This window comes from Solenopsis invicta, chromosome 3 (assembly GCF_016802725.1).
Source record: "Solenopsis invicta isolate M01_SB chromosome 3, UNIL_Sinv_3.0, whole genome shotgun sequence".
Classification (NCBI taxonomy): domain Eukaryota; kingdom Metazoa; phylum Arthropoda; class Insecta; order Hymenoptera; family Formicidae; genus Solenopsis; species Solenopsis invicta.
The window spans coordinates 23,891,403-23,916,887 of NC_052666.1; the positions used below are offsets into that span (position 1 = coordinate 23,891,403).

Here is a 25,485-nt window from a genome sequence, read left to right on the forward strand (position 1 = left end):
TACTAAGTTGTTTCTACATGTATAATGCCAATTTAGATTATAATTTCGTCAATATAGTGTGTCAGATTGTTATTCTAGAAGATCCGCTCTTTAAGTCTTATAAAATGTGGTGAAAATATTAATCGGCACCAAGAACCGCTATGACTGACATAGGCCCTCTATTCTCGCGTTTAAGTTTGTTTAAAAAAAGTTTTATTTCTAGAACAGTTTCACAAAATTTTTTATAACAGACACAGAATGGACTTTTTTGGAACTATTCCCATGCTGAAACGTTCTTGCATACATCTTAATAATATATTTAGTACATGTTTGCATTTATACATGTTACGAGAGATATTTATTTACGAGAATAAATCAATGTACTGAATAACAATTCAGACTTATTTATATATCGTGTATATATTAGATTATCGATAGATTTCTTCAAATGACTTAGAAATACTTTCATATAATGAATTAGCGTATGCATACTATTGCCATTGTCGCTAAAATCAAACAGAACAACACGAAAGTTATGCGATCGATGGCTGTGCCAACGAGAATCCACTCCAATTGCGTGGTGTCTTTCGTTGACGTGGTTACATTCTGCCGATCTCCGTTATCCGAAACGGTAGAAGTCGCATTAGTAGTGGACTCATCTGTAAGTTTGCCCCGTAATTCCTGACTTGGCACAGACCGTCGCGATTCGATCTGAAATAATTATCGATGATAATAAGATAATGTGCGTGTGACATACAATTAAATTTTATAGTGTGTATAAATTTCTATATCAAAAATAAATTGCAGAAAAACATTAAAAAATGGAGATTGTGATAAGAAAAATGGTTTGAAATAAATAATTGAAAAATAAACAGTTATATGTAAATCATATATGCATTCTTTATTATTAATAAATATAATTTTTATTTTTAAAACGTTAATTACCACACTTATAAGATCGGAGAGTCCTAATAGTTTTCCGGGCCAACTTAATAAGCATAGCCTAATATTTCTTGAAAATGGTTTGCAGTAAACTCTTTTCGACACATTGATTACCACTATCGATAATATCAGCGATATTGTTTCTAGACAGAGGCAGCCACTATAAAAGTAAACTGTAAAGATAAACATTAAATAAATTAATTACTTTATTTCGCCATTTTTACAGGGTAGTAAAATTTGCTAAAAGAAATAGCAAGAAATATAAAAATATTTTATCTGATTGCATGTAATGAAAAAATATATGTACATATATGTAATAAAATCATGTTTATTAAAATTTTAAGTATTATTATATTTAAATATTAAATTTGAAATACAAATTATTTAATTACTAATACTTAAATTTCAAAACTGAACTTTAAAAACTATATTTTTCCATTGCAAAATAGCTTATTTTTTTTGTTTAGCATTTTCTTAAAAAAATATGATAATAATTGAACGTTTCAAAGGAATTAGACTTTTGCACCTATAAGCGGAGGAGTCACAGAGAATGGTACTTTAAAAGCAAAAACGCCTAAAAGTACACTGATGATTAATATAGTAATGGCCGCAATACTGATCTTCATTTCGCTTTGAGGTGGTAACCAAAACGGGACCAAAACCAGGAAGATTATGGCTGAAAATTCATATATCGTAAATATCATAAACTGGATTAAATTCAGACACAAGTTGTGAAGACACAAGTTGTGATAAGTTTAGATGTTCAACTAATATTACCACATTCGTTTAACTTAGGAAGGGTCGTAGGGCTAGAAATCTCTGTAACTCAAACTATTGCAAATTTTTTGAATTATATCTTGTGTAAAATTTAATAAAATATATTACTTTGTAAAACAATATTACAGGGCATCCCAAATTTAAATGTCAAAATTTCTGGAGCACATGATCGATAAACTAATTGTAAGAAAAAAAGTTCTTTAAAAATCTATTCGTTTTTTATTCGTTTTGAAAAAAATCGCAGAAAAAAGAAACAAAAGTTTTCATTGTTTTATTTATTTGTTATTATAAAAAAATAAAAACTCTTCTTTTCTTGTTTTTTTATGACTTTCCAGAACAAAATGAAAACGAATAAAACACAAAAGGATCTTTTTTCTTATATCAGCTTATTTATTCCCATCACTTCCGAAAGTTTGATATTCAAATTAGTGGCATTTTGTAGATTAAATAATAGAGGTGTGCGGGTATTCGAGATTTCAGGTTCGGGTCGGGTCGGGAATTTTTTTCGGGATCGGGTCGGGACCCGAAAGTTTGTAATGTTCGAAATCAAGTCGGGACCCGAAATCGGGTCGTAAAAATCGAGTAATGTGAGAAAAAAATTACTAAATTTACGTAAAGCATTTCATTTATATTGAATTACTAAATTTAAATGCTGCCAATGAAATATTTACTTACAGTAGTATGTACTCAATAAAAAATAATAATTAAATTAATGGTCACTCCTTGAACTAAATAAATATACATTACGTTCGGAAAAAATTTTATTAGGGCAATATTCAAACAAATAATTATTAAAATTTAATAATTATTTTCTCACATAAGTGTATAAGGTATTTAGATCTATGACCAATTCTTGACTCGATTTTAGATCCGAATACTCAAAATTTACAAAATTTTGGGATTTCGTCTCGATTTCGGGTTCCGACAGGATTTCGGGACCCGACTCGATTTCAGATCCCGATTCAATTTCGGGTACTCGTAAGTTTCGGGTATCCGAACTTTACAAACTTTCGGGTCCTGATTCGACCCGAAGCTCAGGTACCCGTAATTTCAAGTACCCGCACACCCCTACTAATATATTTGGTTATAAAAGTAACAAAAATAATTTATATAGTAAAAATTTGTGAGACAATAAAAACCAATAAACAAAAAGGATTTATAGAGATAATATACTTATAATATATTATTTCTAATATTTCAGATTCACAGACATAATTTATCATTTAAAAAATGTTTAAAATAAGGTTCGTATTTTTAAGGGAGAGATTAGAAAAAAAGAAATATGACGCATGCAATTAGATTTCCATAATTATTTTACATATAAAAGTATTTAAGTAAAATTAGTAAGAATTAAGTAAAAAATCGTTAATTTGAAAAATATTTCATATCTTGTTCTGGCACATATAAACATAAAATGCAAAACATTTTAAGGTAACAATTAAAATGTTACTTATTATAATATTTTATGTTGAATTATTTCTAAATAAAAAATAAAATACGTCATAAATTATTAATTCTTCTGATTTTATCAAAACATTTTTATGCGTAAAATAATTAGGAAAATTGACTTACAATTAGTAGAAAAAAATTATAATTTATTTTATAAAATATCGATATAGAGATTTCATGATAATAAGATGATAATATAATGATAAGCATATTATAAGACATTGTTGCATGTATCATATTTCTACTTACAGACTATAAAATTTTTGTTTATAACGTTATTTATAAAAATAAAAAGCATTTAAAAGCATATAAACAACTAAAATTATTTGCTTTGTATAGAACAGAACCAAACTAATGGATTAGTGTTATTCAATCAGTAATTAATAGTACACACCGGCAACAGGCATCAGCAATATACTGCAAAATAGTGACGAGTTTCTTTTTAAAGTCATCCTGTAAATTAGACTGGTGTATGGTTCCGCGCAACAAGGGTACATTTTTACTTCATGAATCCTGCTCATGTTTATTAAAGTCCATTCTGCGCTTTTGACGTACATTAGTTCCTGTTGTGAATTGCTAGTTAATATCATTAATCTTAATATCTTAATATCGTTAAATATAATATAATGCGTCTAATAAATTATAAAAGATTTTATATTTTATACATAGGAGCAAAGGAGGAGAGAGACTATAGAGATACTACGATGTTATGTTCTCTCGTATTACACTGATCCAAGTCACTAATCAAAATTAAACAACAAAATGGTGTTTTATAATTCCCCCTCCTCCCCTGTTATGTATTGTATATTGTTTATTAGATATCTGTTAAAGCTTTCACTTGATGAATAGAGAACGCGTATAAATAAAGAAATAAATAAGAATTCGTACATCTAAATTGTGCAATGTAGTACTTTTTTTTCTGAGAAAATCAGAATATGTTAATGTTCATCTTGTACAAAACAGAATAAAAAGATTCCAAGGATAAATATAATATTTTCATACTTCCGCTTCGTACTCCTTGAAGAATTGTAAATCAATTTGCTCGCTGTGATACGTCCAGGAGCCGAACTTCAAATCGCAAATTTGAGTATCAAAGGGCCAAAGACGAAAATCTAACTCGCAATATGCGATTAATTTCGCGGGTGGCACACATAATACATTACCATTACTGTAGACCAAGCATGGCGCGTCACCATAATACTTGACTGTACTCGAAGTTCCACTAATTAAAATAAATACATCGAATAACTCAATACAATTTTGAATTAAGGAATGGATACAAAATTACAAACAAATTATTCAGATAAGTTAACATAGAAATGAGTTGAAATGAATTCTTTGAATAGTTTAAAAGGAGCTGATAATCGATTCTGTTCGATGAGTTTGATTGAATAGATCACACGATATTAAAAAAGTTTAAGTAAAATAAATATTTTTTGCAAACAGAAAATAAAGAGTTATAAGATTCTGACTGTTCAAATTTATATAGTACAATATATTGTTTAACTTTATGCATTTTTAAAAGAAGAAATAATGGAAGAACTAAACGAAAGAAATCACAGATCTATTTAATTTGTTAATAGAATACATCTTCAGATTCAAACAGTTTGAATAATATTCGATTCAAAATTCGTTATACGTGCGTTCTTTTCCAAATCATTACATAAAAATTTCGAGCACTATTTTAGATCACATACTTTTTTTTAAAGAACAATGATAGAAGATTATGTACCTGTTGTACAACAAAATGTCTGGTTGCCATACTTCGTGATTTCCTATGTTAATGTGAGTAATATTGCCATATTTTGCGGGATCCCACTTAAGTTTTTCATCTATCCATGACTAGATATCAAATAGAAAATAATAATAATTGAAAATTTTTATGGAAAAGCTCGCATTTGTGATCTTAATTATTACGCCTGCATTAAATGTATCATAATAAAAATGTTAAACTGCACCTACAAGACGAACCATTCCGGTAACTGTGACAGTATACTTGAAATCATCCTGAAAATCAAAAGAAAAGCTAGTTGTAAAGTCAGAAAGACAAAAACTGCATCCATTATACGTTTTAATATCGCGCATACTTGCCACATTGATAAAAAGCGGAGTAATGCCGAATTTGGTCCCCGTAGTATTAAAGTATTCCGTCGGTCGGGCGAATTTGTCATATTTTACAAATAGATCCTGTTTTAACCGATCGGTCCAGGTCTGATTCCATACGGGAAAACCTGTTAATTACCGAGAGACGTTGTCGAAAGCTGCAATCTCGTTAATTACGTAAAATACGATAACTCGCGTCTCGCTCATGTTTACCGCTCAATTTGATGAGATAACTATTTTTTAAATAATTGCTTACTATATTTAGTAATAATAATTAATATCTATAATTTATGTGGTTAAAATAAGCAGTATAAATATGTAGTTGTCACTCTGTGTGTGTGAAAATGATAAATTATAGTTAAATTATAGTTAAATTATAGTAATAGCAACCATTTTTAGCTTCACTGTGTATTTACTTTTTTATCAGTTTTTCTCTATACATTCATTATCTTCATATATATTTATACACCTTATTATAAAACTTTTCTAAATCAAACATTGTAAAAAGAAACGTTAATTTTGTGACCTCATTATTTAATTTTCACATTGTATCAAACTTTATATTTATTTCGATGACATTATTATTAATATTTGACAAATGTGCAACATTATTAAACAAATATTATACAAATGACTCGTCTCATATGACATAGATCTTCTAGAATGTCATGAAACGTTCAAAGGACGTGTATATGTCCTAAAAAAGTCTTTAGGATATCCTTTGACTAAAGTGTGCTGTAAGAGCTACGTATTTTAAAATACTACGACTCATTCATCCGCTTAATTCGCTTTGAATGAGAGTACAAGTGGATAAATGACGACAATCTGTAGCAACTGAATGGTAAATAAAGAAGCGTAAACGTCTGCATGTCGACAGAGAATATGTCTGTTTCCATAGATATACGAGTACTTTGTCGAAGTAATTTCAACAAGACTAGATGCAACATTGTACAGATGTGTCCAAGATATTAGAAACTAAAACTCTCTAAAAAAACAAATATTATATAAACCGTATAAATTATACTGATGAATTATAATATTATAATAACAATATACTATGTGCGAACAATATTTAACGATGTCTTGTTTATTAAAAAATATGAAACGGAGAATTAATCATATTAGTGAACAACGTTAATATATCCCAATTATCCATATGTTATATTATGAAATTAATCTACGATTTCATTCACATATATGTGTGTATGTGTGTGTGTATGTGTGTGTGTATTAAAATATTTAGTCAAGTTGATAACTTTTTTCCTCAATGTACATATATGAATATTAAAATACAATATATTGCGCAATTATAACATTTTGTTTACATTATGTTGTTTTTAATATTAAAACATAATAATGTAAAAAAACTAATCTTATATTAGTAAAATAGTACGTATAAAAATTTTGTATTTATTAACATTCTGATATATCCTCATACAACACAGAGAATTCGTGGGAAGCATCCGGGGAGCTTATCAAACTTTTTGTAATTTTATTTGAATTTTAAAAGAACTCACATGGATCTCTTTGGGAGTTTCTATGTCGGCTTTTGAGAGCTCTATGAGATCTTCATTTAAGTTCGCAAGGAGCTTAATTTACGAACAAACAATGACATACAGTAAAAAGAAATAGTCATTAACTTAAATAAATTTTTTAATGTAATTTTCTTCAGTCCAAATATATGTATTTAAGTCAAATATATAAATATTTGAACTAAAGAAATTTTATCAAGATAAACAATTAAGTTAACTTCTTTCTTAGTGTAGCTAACGTGTGAATTACTTTCAAATAACAATACTGCAAGCGAAGAGTATATCACATAAGTTAGTAAAGATTAGTAAACATCTTTGAATTTATATTTTCACATTTGGCCACATTTCGCGAAAATAATCTACGGCTCTACGGGTATATACTTTGTGCAATATTAGAGGAATTTTAGAGGAAATTTATAAGCGTTTTGTACAATCTTACTTACTTTCTATGCTGTTTGCATGTAACACTATACTGCTGAATAAAACAAGGGTGATCGTCGTGTAGACGGTACAAGAAAGCCGCATCGTGAGTTGAAGTGCGAACCGTCGTCGAATTGACACTGACTACGTAAGAATCACGATACGTCGGTGTCATCACAGTCAAGAGCGGCAAGAAGGGGCTATCATAAATTTAGGCTCGAATTCGTGTAGACATTTCTCAAATCTTATATTTCAAGTTTGTCTTTGTCTAGCGTATGACAAAACGTAGTACGCAAAACAAAGACAGACTAATCTTGAGATCTAAAAAACGATTATAAATTCAGACCTTAAGTAATTAATAAATTGTACTACTTTTATTAAATAAAATTCAAGTGATAGTATCTTTGTATCTTCAGTGAAAAATTTTCGTATGTTAATTCGAGTGGTAGTTTCTTTTTTTTTTTACAAAGCCTAAGTGGTACTATCTTTGTATTCTCATTGAAAATTTTCCTATTCCAAATCAAGTAAAATACAAAAAATGTAAATATGTACATTAAAGAATATGTTTAAAAAAATATATATACATACAAAAAAAATGAAAAAAAAAAAAATTATCACCGTTATAAAATACTCTTTAAGACATTCAACTTTCATTCGGAACATTTTCTTAATCTCTTGTAATTTTGATGATATTTGCTTCAAAAGAAAAATAGAGATTTTCTTCAAACGATTAAATGATCCCATAAAAGTAAAAATGGGCACATATAAAAAAAATACGTATCACTTATTTTGATCCGTGCTGTAATATATTAAAGCTTTGTCAATATTGGAAAACGACTTCAGTACTTTTCCTTATTTGTATTAGTTTTGGTTAAAAAATTAACAAATTATAACCTACATAATAATTAAAAAGATAAAAAGAATACGAATGTTAAAATGCGAAAATCGGTAAGATTTTACTAATTCGTTTGTTTAAACATGCATAATGCCAAGTTGTATTATAATATTGTCAATATAGTGTGTTAGATTGTTATTCTAGAAGATTCACTCATTAAATCTTGTGAAGTTTGGTGAAAATATTAATCGGCTCCAAAAAGCGTTGTGACTGACATAGGCCTTCTATTTTCGCGTTTAAGTTTGTTTAAAAACAGTTTTATTTCTAGAACAGTTTCACAAAATTTTTTTATAACAGACACAGGATGGACTTTTCTGAAACTATTCCCATGCTGAGACGTTCTTGCACACATCTCAATAATATATTTGGTACATGTTTGCATTTGTACATATTACAAGAGATATTTATTTACGTGAATAAATAAATGTATTGAATAACAATTCAGATTTATTTATATATCGTGTATATATTAGATATATTATCAATATATTTCTTCAAACGACTTAGAAACACTTTCATATAATAAATTAGCCTTATATGCACACTATTGCCATTATCGCTAAAATCAAACAAAACAATACAAAAGCTATGCGATCGATGGCTGTGCCCGCAAGAATCCACTCCAATTGCGTGATGTCTTTCGTTGGCAAAATTATATTCTGCCGATCTCCGTCATCCGAAATATTAGAAGTCGAAATAGTAATGGACTCCTCTGTAAGTTTGCCACATATTTCCTGACTTGGAATAGGCCGTTGCAATTCGATCTGAAATAATTATTAATGCTAATAAGATAATACGTGCCTGCGTGCGTGTGTATGTGTGTGTATGAGTGCAATATAGAATTAAATTTTATATTATTTAATTTTTGTATCAAAAATAAACTGCAGCAATACAATAAAAAATCGGGATTCTAATATACATATATAAGAAAGATAATTTTAAATAAATAGTTGAAAAATAAACACTTGTATGTAAATCATATATGCATTATTTATAATAATATAACTTTTAATTTTAAAACGTTAATTACCACTCTTATGAGATCTGAGAGTCCTAATAGTTTTCCGGGCCAACTCAATAAACATAGCCTAATATTTCTCGGAAGTGGTGTGCAATAAATTCTTTTCGACATATTGATTACCACTATCGAAATTACCAACGATATAGTTTCTAAACAGAGGCAGCCGCTATAAAAGGAAACTGTAAAGATAAATATTAAGTAATTTGATGATAATATATTTTGCCATTTTTACACACTAGAATAAAATTTACTTAATTTGCTAAAAAAAATAGTACAAAAATATTTTATATGACTGCACGTAATCCATGAAAAGAAACTATATATGTAAGGTAGTTGAGCCAAATAAGGCCCACCTAACTTATTTCATTTTTTATAAATTCTATTTACACAGATATTGAAATAAACTCTCTAAGTGAGAATAAAATATTTATTTCAACCATTCGTCAAAATAAAATTATCTTTTATATAAAACATTTTTAAATAAACACAAAAAATTTTTTTAAACTCTGACATTGGGCTTTATTAATTTTGTATGCTTTTAATAAAACCCGAATTAAAAATAAATTAAAAACAACAAAGGATATAAACATTATTTTCTATATCACTGTTAAAATGTTTATTAATCACAAATATTAAATCTTTTAAGATCTATTTTACTATAAAACATAACAATTATTTTTAATTTTTTCTATAATTAATATTTTAACTTTAAGAAATTCTAACTATTTTAGTGCAATTTTAGCTTATGCAAAGTTAGAGTCATTGAAAATCATTATTCTCTGCTCCAAGTCACGTACCTAATAAACACATGGCAATGGCTATAACAATAAATGTATAAGTAGACCTTATTTAATAATGCATTATTTATAAAAAAATATACTTATTCCAAAAAATCAATATATATATATTTGTTTTTTTCTATAGTTGAATAGTAGAAAGTTGAATAATATTATAATATGTTGTAATAAAACATAAAATAATGTATACTTATTAAATTTAAAACAAATTTTTATAAAAACAACTGATTTAACCACTTTGTTACAAGCTTTTGTTGCACTGAAAAAACGTGTTGTTACCGGTATTAATTTCCTAATCCCTCTTTATCTACTTTCTATGACACATCTTTTAAACATATACTTATTTCAAACATAAAGCGCGTTTTTAAATGGTAAATTTAAAAGTGGGCCTTATTTAGTACTGGGACTTATTCGGCTCAAGTACCTTATATACATATACATAAATGTATGTATATATACATAGTATAATCATATTTATTAAAATGTTAAGTATTATTACATTTAAATATCAAATTTGAAACACAAATTATTTCATCATCAATAAATTTCAAAATTAGACTTTAAAAACAATATCTTCCTATTGAAGAATAATTAAAGATTTCTCAAAGTAAATAAACTTTTGCATTAGTCTACCTATGAGCGGAAGAGTCGTAGTTAATGGTACTTTAAAGCCAAGAAAGCCTAAAAATACGGCAATGATTAATATAGTACAGGCTATAACGCAGATCTTCATTTCGCTTTGAGGTGGTAACCAAAATGTGACCAAAACCAGTAAAACTATGGCTGAAAGTTTATATATCGTAAATATCATAAATATCATAAACTAGATAAAATTCAAAACCGAGCTGTGATAAGTTTAGATTTTCGACTAATCTCACCACATTCGCCTATGCTTAATTCGACTTAACTTAAGAAAAAATCGTACTAGATATTTTTGTGACACAAGCTAATGCCAAAAATCTTAAATTATATCATTGTGTAAAACTTATTAAATTATATTATTTTGTAAAACAATATCACAGAGTGCTTCATGTCAAAATTTTGGAAGTGCGTAAGGGATTGCTAAACTAAGGAAAAAAATTTTTTAGAGATCTAGTCGTTTTCACTACGTTTTGGAACAATCGCATAAATAGGAAACAAAAATTTTCACTGTTTTACTTTTATTTATTACTTATTAAAAAATGAAAATATTCTGTTCTGTTTCTTTATGTGACTTACTAAAACAAAGCAAAAACGTATAAACCACAAAAGAATCTTTTTTTTCATATCAATTTATTTATCCTTCTCCTCCCCCCTACTTTGTTTCCAAAGGTTTGACATTCAAATTTAGTACTCTGTAGAATAAATAACATATTTTGTTACAAAAGTTACAAATAAAAAACATTTAAAATAATAAAAATTAGTAAAACATAATAAAGAATAATAAACAAAAGCGATTAATAGACTTGTAATATATCATCTGTAATATTACATAGATACAGTTTTTTGTTTCAAAAATGTTTAAAATAAAATTCATATTTTTAAGGGAGAGACTAAAAAAGAGAAATATAACGGTTGCAATTAGATTTTCATAATTATTTCACATTTAAAAGCATTTAAAGAAAATTAATAAAAATTAGTGAAAAATCGTTAATTTGCGAGATATGCCATATCTTGTCCTCGCATATATAAACATAAAATATAAAACATATTAATTTAACAATTAAAATGTTACTTATTATTATATTATATGTTAAACTATATCTGAATAAAAAATACGTTTTAAATTATTAATTCTGCTGATTTTAGCATAACATTTTTATGTAAGATAAAGAAAATTTAATTATTAGAAAGAAATTATAATTTACTTTATAAAATATCAAAATTGACGTCTAATCATAATAAGAGGATACTATGCTAATAAGTATATTATAATGTTTCATATTTCAACTTACAAACTATGAAATTTTTATTTATAACGTTATGTCTTAAAATAAGAAACATTTGAAATATTATAAAAAAATTAAAATGATTCAATATGTATAGAACAAAATCGCTAATAAATTAGTATTATTCAAACTGCAATAAATAATATTACCGGCAGCAGGTAATAGTAATATATTATAATACAGGGCTGAGTTCCTTTTTAAAGACATCTCCAAAGATATAGTGTGATATGGATCCGGGCAACAATCGTACTTTGTTACTTTGCGAATCTTGGTCATGTTCATTAATTTCCACTCCGCATTTTCCACGTTCATATCATTCTGTAGTGAATTGCTAGTATCTTAATATTATTACATATAATATAATGCATCTAATAAATATGAGAGATTTTATATTTTATATATAGCAGCAAAGGATGAGAGAGATTATGGAGATAACAATATTATCTTCGTTTGTACTGCACTTTGATCCAAGTCATTAGTCCAAATTGAAAAGTAAAATGGTGTTTTATAATTCCCTCTTTTCCCCTCTTACAAATTGTATATTGTTTATCAAATATCTGTTAAAGCTTTCACTCGATTAATAGAGAACGCGTATAAATAAAGAAATAAATAAGAATTTGAACATCTAAATTTTGCAACGTGTTTTTTCTGGGAAAATCGCAATATGTCATTTTCATCTCGTACAAAATAGAATTAAAGGATACCAAGTTTAAAAATAATAATTTTATATTACCGAGTCTAATTCTTCCTTTGTGAACAATACTAAATCAATTTGCCCGCCGTGGTGCATCCAGGAGCCGAACTTCAAATAACAATCCTGAGTATCAAAAGGCCAAAGACGAAAATCTAACTCGCAATGTGCGATAAATTTCGCAGGTGGCACACATAATATCTCACCATCATTTTTAACAGAGCATGGCGCGTCACCATAATACTCAACTGTACCCGAAGTTCCACTAATTAAAATAAATACATTTAATAACTCAATACAATTTTAAATTAAGGATTGGATAAAGAATTATAATCAAATTATTCAAATAATTTAACATAGAAATGTTGAAATGAGTTCTTTGAATAGTTTAGAAGAAGCTGATAATCGATTCTATTCGATGAATTTGATTGAATAAATTACCCGATAATAAAGAAATTTAAGTAAAATAAATATTTTTTGCAAACAAAAAATAAAGAGCTTTTATTTGTTCAAATTTATATTGTACAATATATTGTCTAACTTTATGTATTTCTAAAAGAAGAGATAATGAAAGACCTAAACAAAACTAATCATAAATCTATTTAACTTGTTAATAGAATACATCTTCAGATTCAAACAGTTTGAATAATATTCGATTCAAAGTACGTTATACGTACGTTCTATTACAATAAAAATTTATTACATGAAAATTCCAAGCACTATTTTAAATGACATACTTTTTTTTAAAGAATTAAGGTAGAAGATTATGTACCTGTTGTACAACATAATGTCTGGTTGCCATATTTCGTGGTTTTCTACGACAATATCATCGACGTTGCCATACTTTTCAGGATCCCACTTGAGTTTTTCATCTGTCCAAAGCTAGATATCAAATAGAAAATGATAATAATTGAAAATTTTTATGGAAAAGCTCGCATTTGTGATCTTAATTATTAAGCCTGCAATAAATGTATTATAATAAAAATGTTAAACTGCACATACAAGACGAGCCCATGCAGTAACTGTGACAGTAGACTCGAAGTCATTCTGAAAATTAAAAAAAAAGCCAGTTGTAAAGTCAGAAAGGTACAAATTCCATTATACGTTTTAATATCGCGCATACTTGCCACATTAATATAATACGGATTAATGTCGAATTTGACCACCGTAGTATTAAAGTGTTCCGTCGGCCGGGCGTATTTGTCATATTTTACGAATAGATCCTGTTTCAGCTTATCGGTCCAAGTCTGATTCCATATGGGCAAGCCTGTTAATCACCGAGGGACATTGTCGAAAGCTGCAATCTCGTTAATTACGTGAGATACAATAACTCGCGTCTTGTCCGTTTACCGCTTGATTTGATGAGACGATCTTACAAGCGGTATTATAAGTCATCGTGATAACGATTTAATGTTTAAATTTAAAAAAAATCCATTCTTTTCAGTTACACTCTCTGTATTTTACACTTTACACTTTTTTTTCTCCAATAACTTTAATTTCAAAGTCAAATTCAGCAAGCAATTCAGATTTTTTATCAACAAAGATATAAAGATGGATTGTCACTTAACTGAGCGATAAATTCAAATTTTATTATACTAAAGTCTATTTAAAATTAACTTAAAGAGATGATATACGATAATTAATATTAGAATCAGTATAGCGATATGTATATAATACAATTAAGAACAAGAAAGATACATATAATAAACAGTCAAAGCAAGATTTTAGTGCTAAAATAATATTGTTGTATGATGTTACATATAATTTCTAATTTTTTTAAACTGTGTGCCGTTACTTTCAGTTTCAAACGCAGTTCTTAAATTAAATTAGAAAAGTATCACAGAATTAAATTGACGTATCAATTTAATATTACTAATGTTAACTAGCATCTTTAAAATCCCCCCCCTCCCCTATCATCTCGAAAAAAGTAAAAAATCTGTTGCATAAAATATTATCTCAAAACAGTTCAAAAGAACTAAAAAATAAAATTATGTACACAATCACACAAAAGCATTATTTCAGCATTAAGATCTTGCTTTCATCGTATATTATGGTTTTCTCATGTTTAAAGAGATGATATTGTTATTTTGCTCCTTTAAAATTTAATCTGCAAAAAGCTCTATTTTATGACTGTTTATTATTCGAAAATTATTCAAAATTTTGAAAAATTTCGAAGTTTAATAGAAAAAATAACACCACATCAAAAGCTAAAAAATCTTGTAATTTGTACATTTCGTACACCTATTTAATTTTAAATGCAAAAATGCATAACAAGATACTGATAAAATAAACAAAATTAAGTTATGATAAAAATGTTATTTCTAGTTATTTTTTTTCGCAATCCTACTGTGTCTCATATTATAATTTATATTTTAATTAAGTAATTAAGTTATTACGAGGGTCGTGCAATAAGTCCTAAGAAAAAGATAGAAAAACAAATTATTTTGGGTAGATTTTTTTTTATTTTCCAATATAATCTTCTTTAGCTAGATACATTTTTCCTAATGGTTCTCCAACTTTTTTAAGCTGTCTAAAAAATAGGATTTTAGAAGGTTTTCAAAATAGGCATCTGCGCAGTTTTGATGGCAAAAATTACGGAATTAAAGTTCGAATTATTACAACATCCACCGTATTCAGCAGATTTGACCTCCAGTGACTTTTTCATTTCCAAATTTAAAAAAACGGCTCGGCGGAAAAAATTCAAGTCAAACGAGTCACCGCCCAAACAGATGCCTATTTTGAGGATCTTCCTTAACCCCATTTTGTGGACGGCTTATAAAAGTTGAAGAAACGTTGGGAAAAGTGTATCGAGTTAAAATAAAAATATGTTAAAAAATAATAGAAAATTTACCCAAAATAATTTATATTTCTATATTTTTCTAATGATTTATTCAACGACCCTCGTATCTTCATTAACCGAAAAACGTTTAGTATTTAAGATTACAATTGCATAATAAAATAATTGTTAGATTCTTTATTTTTACAGTTATTATTGATACGATGTTAGTAATAATAACCTTGTGTATTGTTCTACAAATTACGAAAAATTATTACTATAAATTATAATAATTTCAAATATTGATACATTAAAATATCAACTCAAGAAAAAAATTTTATATTTAAATTTTATATATAATTACGTATAAAACATGTCCATACATAAATAAATATATAATTATGGTAATAGCAACTATTTTTATTTTTATTGTGTTGTTACTTGTTTATCAATGTTTTTACATTCGTCATATTAATATATATTCATACATCTTGTTATAAAACTTTTCTAAATCAAACATTGTAAAAACAATATTAATGTTATGGCCTCATTATTTAATTTTTACATTTTACATTATATCAACTTTAGATTTATTTCTAGAACATTATTATTATTTTGCAAATGTGCAACGTTATTGAATGCAAATAACTTGTCCCATATAGCATAGATCTTCCAGAAACGTCTAAGGGACGTTCAAAGAATGTTTGTAAGTCTTTGGAACATCCTTTGAATAAAGTGTGCTGTGAGTGAAGCGTATTTTAAAATAATGGAACTCATTCATTCCCTTGATTCACTTTGAATGAGAATACAAGTGGATAAATGATGACAATTTGTAGCTCATGGTAAATAAGGAAGCGTAAGCGTCTGTATGTCGGCAGAAAATATTTCTGTTTCCATAGGTATACTTTGTCGACATAAGTTCAACAAGAACAGATGCAAAACAATGTACAGATATGTCAATGATGTTAAGAACTTAAACTTTCTAAAAACACAAATATTATATGAATCGTATAAATTATACTGATGAATTATTATGAGAGCGACACACACACACACACACACACACACACACACACACACACACACACACACACAAATACACACACACACACACACACTATATGTGAATGTGATATTTAACAATGAGTTGTTTATAAAAATATGAAACAAAATTATAATCATATTGCGGACGACGAGAATATACCTAAGATTGCCGTTATCATAAATCGCACCACCTCACGTATAAATTCAACCACAGTACTTGTACACTCTTTATGAAATTATTTGGAAACTACACAATATTATTATCATCCTTCATTAAACACAACATGGTAAAAACAATAAAAATTTTGTTATTAATATTTATAAAAAAATGGTAACTTTGCCGCTATTTTTCAACACATTTCGTAACTTGATTGCAAAATAGGTAAAATAAATAATTTAAATTTTGATAATTTGTAATGATCGCAATATTATTACACAGAAGTTTTAGATGAAATTTGTAAGCGTTGTACAAAATCTCGCTGCAACTTACTTTCTAAGCCGCTTGTACATAACACTGTATTACTGAATAAAATAAGAGTGATCGTCGTATAGATGATACAAGAAAACCACATCGTGAGTTGAAGTGCGAACCGTCGTTGAATTGGCACTGACTACGTAAGAACCGCGATAGGTTGGTGTCATCACAGACAAGAGCGGCAAGAAGGGGCTATCATAAATTTAGGTCCGAATTCATGAAGACGTTTCTCAGATCTTAGATCTCAAGTTTGTCTGTGTCTAGCATATGACAAAACGTAGTACGCAAAACAAAGACAGACTGATCTTGAGATCTCAAAAACGATTATGAATTCGGACCTTAAGTAATTAATAAATTGTATTACTTTTATTAAATAAAATTTAAATATTAGTATCTTTGTATTTTCATTGAAAAATTTTCGTATGTTAACTCAAGTGGTAGTTTATTTTAGAAAATCCAAGTGGTACTATCTTTGTATTCTCGTTGAAAATGTTCCTATTCCAAATTAAGTGGAATACGAAAAATGTAAATATGTATATTGAAGAATATGTTTAAAAAAAAATATGTACATACAAAAAAACTTTTTTTTAATTTTATCACCGTTATAAAATATTCTTCAAGCCATTCAACTTTCATTCAAAATATTTCTTTAATCTTTTTTAATTTTCACAATATTCGCTTCGAAAGAAAAATACTGATTTTCTTCAAACGAGTACATCACTCCTTAAAAGTAAAAGTGTGCATGTATAAAAAAAATCCATATCCCTTATTTTGATCCGTGCTACAACATATTAAAGGTTTGTCAAAATTGGAGAACAACTTCTGTACTTTTCCTTATTGTATGAGTTATGGTTGAATTAACAAATTATAACCAACATAATAATTAAAAAGATAAAAAGAATACGAATGTTACAACATGAAACATAAGATTTTACTAAATTGTTTGTTTAAACATGTATAATGCCAAGTTATAATATTGTCAATATAGTGTACTAGATTGTTATTCTAGAAAATCCATGTATTAAATTTTGTGAAGTTTGATGAAGATAGTAATCGGCACCAACAATCGTTATGACGGACATACTTAAGCTTTCTATTCTCGCATTTAAATTTGTTTGTTGAAAAACAGTTTTATTCCTGAAATAGTTTCACAAAATGTTTTATAACAATCAACGGATGGATTTTTCTAGAACTATCCCGATGCTGAGACGTTCTTGCATACTTCTCAATAATGTATTTAGTATATGTTTGCATTTGTACATGTTACGACAGATATTTCTTTACAAGAAAAAATCAATGTATTGAATAACAATTCAGATTTATTTATATACCATGTATATATTAGATTATCGATATATTTGTTTAAATGACTTAGAAACACTTTCATATAATGCATTAATTAGCTTTATATGCACACTATTGCCATTATCGCTAAAATCAAACAAAACAACCCGAAAGCTATGCGATCGATGGCTGTGCCCGCAAGAATCCACTCCAATTGCGTGATGTCTTTCGTTGGCGAGATTATATTCTGCCGATCTCCGTCATCCGAAATATTAGACGTCGAAATAGTAATGGACTCCTCTGTAAGTTTGCCACGTAATTCCTGACTTGGCATAGACCCTCGTGATTTGATCTAAAATAATTATCAATGATAATGCAATAATACGTGCTTGCTTGCGTGCGTGCGTGCGTGCGTATGTGTGTGTGTGTGTAAGTGCAATATAGAATTAAATTTTATATTGTGTATAAATTTTTGTATCAAAAATAAACAGATGAAATACAATAAAAAAATCGGGATTTTAATATACAAAATGGTTTAAAATAAATAATTGATAAATAAACATTTGTATGTAAATCACATATTGATTATTTATAATAATATAACTTTTAATTTTAAAACGTTAATTACCACACTTATGAGATCTGAGAGTCCTAATAGTTTTCCGGGCCAACTTAATAAACACAGCCTAATATTTCTTGGAAGTGGTATGCAATAAATTCTTTTCGACATATTGATTACCATTATAGAAATTACCAACGACATAGTTTCTAAACAGAGGCAGCCGCTATAAAAAGAAACTGTAAAGATAAATATTAAGTTTTATAAATATTAATTTAATGATAATTTATTTCGTCATTTTTACAGACAGTAAAATTTACTTAATTTACTAAAAGAAACTGTACAAAAATATTTTATACAACTGCACGTAATGCATGAAAAGAAAATATATATGTATATACACATACATACATACATGTATATATAGTATAACCATATTTATTAAAAATTTATTTGTTAAGTATTATTACATTTAAATATCAAATTTGAAACACAAATTATTTCATCATCAATAAATTTCAAAATTAGACTTTTAAAACAATATTTTCCTATTGAAGAATAATTGAAGATTTTTGAAAGAAATTAAACTTCTGCATTAGTCTACCTATGTGCGGAAGAGTCGTAGTTAATGGTACTTTAAAGCCAAGAAAGCCTAAAAATACGGCAATGATTAATATAGTACAGACTACCACGCTGATCTTCATTTCGCTTTGAGGTGGTAACCAAAATGTGACCAAAACCAGAAAAACTATGGCTGAAAATTTATATATCGTAAATATCATAAAATAAATAAATTTCAAAGCCGAGCTGTGATAAGTTTAGATTTTAGACTAATCTCACCACATTCGCCTATGCTTAATTCGACTTAACTTAAGAAGAAGTCGTACTAGATATCTCTGTGACACAAGCTAATGCCAAAAATCTTAAATTATATCATTGTGTAAAACTTATTAAATTATATTATTTTGTAAAACAATATTACAGGATGTTTCATGTCAAAATTTTGAAAACGCGTGAGAGATTGCTAAACTAAAGGAAAAGTTTTTCAGAGATTTATTCGATTTCACTTCGTTTTAGAACAATCGCGGAAATTAACAGAAAACCAAAATTTTCACTGTTTTACTCTTATTTATAACATATTAACAAAAAATTTTTTGTTTTCTTGTTTCTTTTTGTGACTTACTAAAACAAAGCAGAAACGTATAAACCACAAAAGGATCTTTTTTCTCATAACAGCTTATTTATCCTTCCCTACCTCCTCCCTCTACTTTCGAAGGTTTGACATTCAAATTCAAGACACTCCGTAGAATAAATGACATATTTTGTTACAAAAGTAACAAACAAAAAGTATTTAACATGGTAAAAATTAGTAGAATATAATAAAAAATAAAAACAAAAACGATTTATAAACTTGTAATATATCATCTGTAATATTACACAGATATAATTTTTCGTTTAAAAAATGTTTAAAATAAAATTCATATTTAAAAAAAATACTTAAAAAAAATATAACGCATATAAATAGATTTCCATAATTATTTTAGATTTAAAAGTCTTTAAATAAAATTAGTAAAAATTAGTGAAAAATCATTAATTTGCAAAATATACCATATCTTGTCCTGGCATATAAACATAAAATATAAAACGTATTAATTTAATAATTAAAATGTTATAATTAAAATGTACTTATTATTATATTATATATCAAATTATATTTGAATAAGAAATACGTCTTAATTATTATTACGTCTTAATTAATTCTTCTGATTTTATCAAAACATTTTTATACAAAATAATTAGAAAAAAATTATAATTTATTTTATAAAATATCGACACTGACATCTCATGATAATAACAGGATAATAAGTATATTATAAGACATTGTTGCATGTATCATATTTCCACTTACATGAATTTTTTTTTATAACGTTGTTTCTTAAAATGAGAAATATTTAAAATATTATAAACAATTAAAATGATTCAAATTGTATAGAACAAAATCGCTACTAGATTAATACATATTATTCAAACAATAATTACACACCGGCAGCAGGCATTAGCAATATATTATAATATAGGGCCGAGTTCCTTTTTAATGACATCTCCAAAGATATACTGTGATATGGTTCCGGGCAACAATCGTATTTTGTTACTTCACGAGTCGTGCTCATGTTTATTACTTTCCACTCCGAATTTTTCACAATCATATCTTCCTGTAGTGAATTGCTAATGTCATTATATAGTGAATTGCTAATGTCATTATATAGTGAATTGTTAATATCATTATATATAATATAATGCATCTAATAAATTATAAAAAATTTTATATGTTATATATAGCAGCAAAGAATGAGAGAGATTACGGAGATAATGATACTATCTTCACTTGCACTATACTTTGATCCAAGTCACTAGTCAAAATTGAAAAATAAAATAGTGTTTTATAATTCCCTCCATTCTCCTCTTACAAATTGTATATTGTTTATCAAATATCTGTTAAAGCTTTTACTCGATTAAAAGAAAATGCGTATGAATAAAGAAATAAATAAGAATTCAAACATCTAAATTTTGCAATGTGTTTTTTTTCTGAGAAAACCGCAATACCTATGTCATTTTCACCTCGTACAAAATAGAATTAAAAGATATCAAGTTTAAATATAATATTTTCATACTACCTCGTTTAATTCTTCCTTCGAGTATAATACGAAATCAATTTGATCGCCGTGGTGAGCCCAGGAGCCAAACTTCATATAGCAATCCTGAGTATCAAAGGGCCAAAGACGAAAATCTAACTCGCAAAGTGCAATAAATTTCGCAGGTGGCACACATACTACTTCGCCAGTATTGTTAAGCGTGCATGGCACATCACCATAATACTCGACTGTACCCGAAGTTCCACTAATTAAAATAAATACATCGAATAACTCAATATAATTTTAAATTAAAGATTGAATAAAGAATTATAATCAAATTATTCAAATAATTTAACATAGGAATGTTGAAATCAGTTCTTTGAATAATTTAGAAAAAGCTGATAATCGATTCTGTTCGATGAGTTAGATTGAATAGATCACCCGATATTATAGAAATTTAAGTAAAATAAATATTTCTTGCAAATAGAAAATAAAGAGCTTCTGTTTGTTCAAATTTATATAGTACAATATATTGTCTAACTTTATGTATTTTTAAAAGAAGAGATAATAAAAAACCTACACGAAACAAATTATAGATCTATTTAACGTTAATAGAATACATCTTCAGATTCAAACAGTTTGAATAATATTCGATTCAAAGTACGTTATACGTACGTTCTGTTACAATTCATTACATGAAAATTTCGAACACTATTTTAAATCACATACTTTTTTTTAAGGAACTAAGATGGAAGATTATGTACCTGTTATACAATCTAATATCTGGTTGCCATACTTCGTGGTTTTCTATGATAAGTTCATCGACCTTGCCATATTTTTCGGGATCCCACTTTAGTTTTTCATCTGTCCAAGACTAGATATCAAATAGAAAATTATAATAATTGAAAATTTTTATGGAAAAGCTCGCATTTGTGATCTTAATTATTAAGCCTGCAATAAATGTATTATAATAAAAATGTTAAACTGCACATACAAGACGAACCCATGCAGTAACTGTGACAGTAGACTCGAAGTCATTCTGAAAATCGAAAGAAAAACTAGTTGTAAAGTCAGAAAGGTAAAAACCTTTCCATTATATTTTATTTGTTTTATTATTGCGCATACTTGCCACATCAAAATAAAACGGAGTAATGCCGAATTTGACCACCGTAGCATTAAAGTGCTCCGTCGGCCGAGCGTATTTGTCATATTTTACGAATAGATCCTGTTTCAGCTTATCGGTCCAGGTCTGATTCCATATGGGCAAACCTGTTAATCACCGAGGGACATTGTCGGAAGCTGCAATCTCGTTAATTATGTGAGATACGATAACTCGCGACTTGCCCGTTTACCGCTTGATTTGATGAAATAACCTTACAAGCGATATTATAAAATTTAAACTTTAAATCATTATCATCGTGATAATGATTTAAAGTTTAAATTTTAAAGAATCTATTCGTTTCATTTATGATCATAATTTCATAATAAAATAATGGTTAGATTCTTTATTTTTACAGTTATTACTATGATGTTAGTAATAATAAATTTGTGTTTATAGTTCTACCAATTAAAAATTGTTATAATAAATTATAATAATTTCAAATATTAATATATTAAAACATCAATACAAGAAAACATTTGTTATATATAATTACATATAAAATATGTCCATATACATATAAATAAATATATAATTAATATAATTATGGTAATAACAAACTATTTTTATTTTCATTGTGTTATTACTTTTTTATTAATATTTTTTATGCATTCGTCATATTATTACATATATTCATACATCTTGTTATAAAATTTTTCTAATTCAAATATTGTAAAAATAATATTAATGTTGCAGCCTTATTATTTAATTTTTACATTTTATATTCTATCAAACTTTAGATTCATTTCTAAAACATTATTATTTTGCAAATATGCAACGTTATTAAATGCGAATAACTCTATATAACATAGATCTTTTAGAAACGTCTATGAAACGTTCAAAGGACATCTGTGCGTCCTTGGAACATCCTTTGAATAAAATATGCTGTGAATGAAACGTATTTTATAATACTGGAACTCATTGAGTCCCTTGATTCACTTTGATTGAGAATACAAGTGGATAAATGATGACAATCTGTAACTACTGATAAGTAAGGAAGCGTGAACATCTGCATGTCGACAGAGAATATTTCTGTTACCATAGGTATACTTTGTCGATGTAATTTCAACAAGAATAGATACAACAATGTACAGATATGCCTAATGTTAAAAAGTATAACTGTCTAAAAACACAAATATTAGTATAAATCATATATTTATACTAGTGAATTATTATAGTAGCGACACACACACACACACACACACACACACACACACACACACACACACACACACCATGTGTGGACAATATTTAACGATGACTTGTTTATTAAAAAATACGGAACGGAATTATAATCATATTGGCGAATAACGGGAATATAGGATAAGGTTGTCGATATCGCACCGGTTCCTAAATCATCACCACCTCACGTATAAATTCAATCACAGTACTCTCTAAATTCTTTGGAGTAGAATTTCACTCTTTTGAAATAGAATCACACTCTAAAAGAGTGAAAATCCGGCCATTTGGCTGGATTTCCACTCCAAAGAATTTAAAGAGTACTAGTACACTCTTTGTAAAATTATTTGGAAACTACATAACATTTATCATCATCCTTCATTGAATTCAACATGTTAAAAACAAGAAATTTTGTTAATATTTATAAAAAAATCGTAACTTTGTTGCGATTTTTAAACACATTTTGCTTAATTGCAAAAAAAGGTAAAATAAATAATCTAAATTTTGATAATTTGTAATGATTACAACATTATTATACAGAAATTATAGATCAAACTTGTAAGCGTTTTACAAAATTTCGCTGCTACTTACTTTCTATGCCGCTTGCATATAACACTGTACTGCTGTATAAAATAAGAGTGATCGTCGTGTAAACGGTACAAGAAAGCCACATCGTGAGTTCAAGTGCGAACCGTCGTTGAATTGGCACTGACTACGTAAGAATCGCGATACGTCGGTGTCATTATAGACATGAGCGGTAAGAAGGGGCTATCATAAATTTAGGTTCAAATTCATGAAGATGTTTCTCAGATCTTAGATCTTAAGTTTATCTTTGTCTAGCGTAGTACAAAGTGACAAAACGTAGTACGCAAAACAAAGACAGACTGATTTTGAGATCTGAGAAACAATTATGAATTCAGATCTTAAGTAATTAATAAATTGTACTACTTTTAATAAATAAAATTCAAGTAATAGTATCTTTGTATTTACATTCAGAGGTTTCTCTATTTCAATCCAAGTGAGGTATCTCTTTATTTTTTTTTTAACAATTTCAAATAAGTTATCCTTAAACAATTTCAAAAGATTTCAAATAATTATTTAAAAGGGAAACTTAGAGACATTATAGTATCAGAAAAACATACTACGTGATGTTATTTATGTATTTCTAAAATGTCAAATTAACTTTTTCTACAAAATTATTTTTAATATAAATGTAGACAACATATATATCTTTAATTGTGTATTTCAAATATCAAAGAATTAGTATTATTAAATGGAAAATAAACCCATACAGCAACCGAAACTTGCAGTTACATTGAAGAAAGATTACAATATTGCAAATTGCACTGCAATATTACTGCAATATTATAGGTATTGCATATTGTAATATATAATAGGTATTAGGGTGCGAGATAATAGAACAAGATTGCAAAAATCTTGCAGCATTGTTGCAAACACTGAATAATATTCTAACTATTATTTACATTTTATAACGAACGCAACAGACATTGATTTTTGAAAAATAAATTGATTTGTTATATATGGAAATTTTTATATAACTGCCCCTATGCAAAGCTATCCCCTTCTTCTCTATACTTTTAATTCTTCAAAGTTCTCATCTTGCGTAATTTTGATAGATATTGATCAAAAACATTTTTTAAATAATTTAATTTCAAAGATTTAAAGAAAATATCAGTTAACGAAAACAAAGTGCAGAGTGAAATAAAGTGCAAAATATATGTACTTACGTAAAATATTTATTATAATAATAATACTTATTATAATAAAATATATATTATTTACATTTGTTTTTATTTATCCTACAAAATGTACTTTAAATTA

At 27.4% G+C, this 25,485-nt stretch overlaps 2 protein-coding genes across 2 annotated transcripts; both read right to left on the minus strand.

The window, feature by feature from the left end:
* Positions 1 to 282: 282 nt before the first annotated feature.
* On the minus strand, positions 283 to 7,371 carry LOC105201027 (acetylcholine receptor subunit alpha-type acr-16). The gene is made up of 9 exons (XM_011168863.3): positions 7,226 to 7,371; positions 5,239 to 5,378; positions 5,110 to 5,154; positions 4,880 to 4,989; positions 4,150 to 4,369; positions 3,542 to 3,710; positions 1,448 to 1,597; positions 925 to 1,094; positions 283 to 690 (listed from the first exon to the last, which is right to left on the minus strand). Exons 1-9 carry the CDS (start codon positions 7,305 to 7,307, stop codon positions 457 to 459), a joined length of 1,320 nt encoding a protein of 439 aa, XP_011167165.1. The 5' UTR covers positions 7,308 to 7,371; the 3' UTR covers positions 283 to 456.
* A 1,046-nt stretch (positions 7,372 to 8,417) lies between these two features.
* Positions 8,418 to 24,467, minus strand: LOC105201028. The gene is made up of 18 exons (XM_011168865.3): positions 24,235 to 24,467; positions 22,435 to 22,574; positions 22,300 to 22,344; positions 22,070 to 22,179; positions 21,348 to 21,570; positions 20,717 to 20,885; positions 19,277 to 19,426; positions 18,742 to 18,911; positions 18,238 to 18,465; positions 16,845 to 16,965; positions 13,662 to 13,801; positions 13,537 to 13,581; positions 13,307 to 13,416; positions 12,577 to 12,799; positions 11,993 to 12,161; positions 10,549 to 10,698; positions 9,128 to 9,297; positions 8,418 to 8,861 (listed from the first exon to the last, which is right to left on the minus strand). The coding sequence occupies exons 1-18, from the start codon at positions 24,314 to 24,316 to the stop codon at positions 8,631 to 8,633; spliced, it is 2,676 nt and encodes an 891-aa protein (XP_011167167.2). The 5' UTR covers positions 24,317 to 24,467; the 3' UTR covers positions 8,418 to 8,630.
* Positions 24,468 to 25,485: the final 1,018 nt, after the last annotated feature.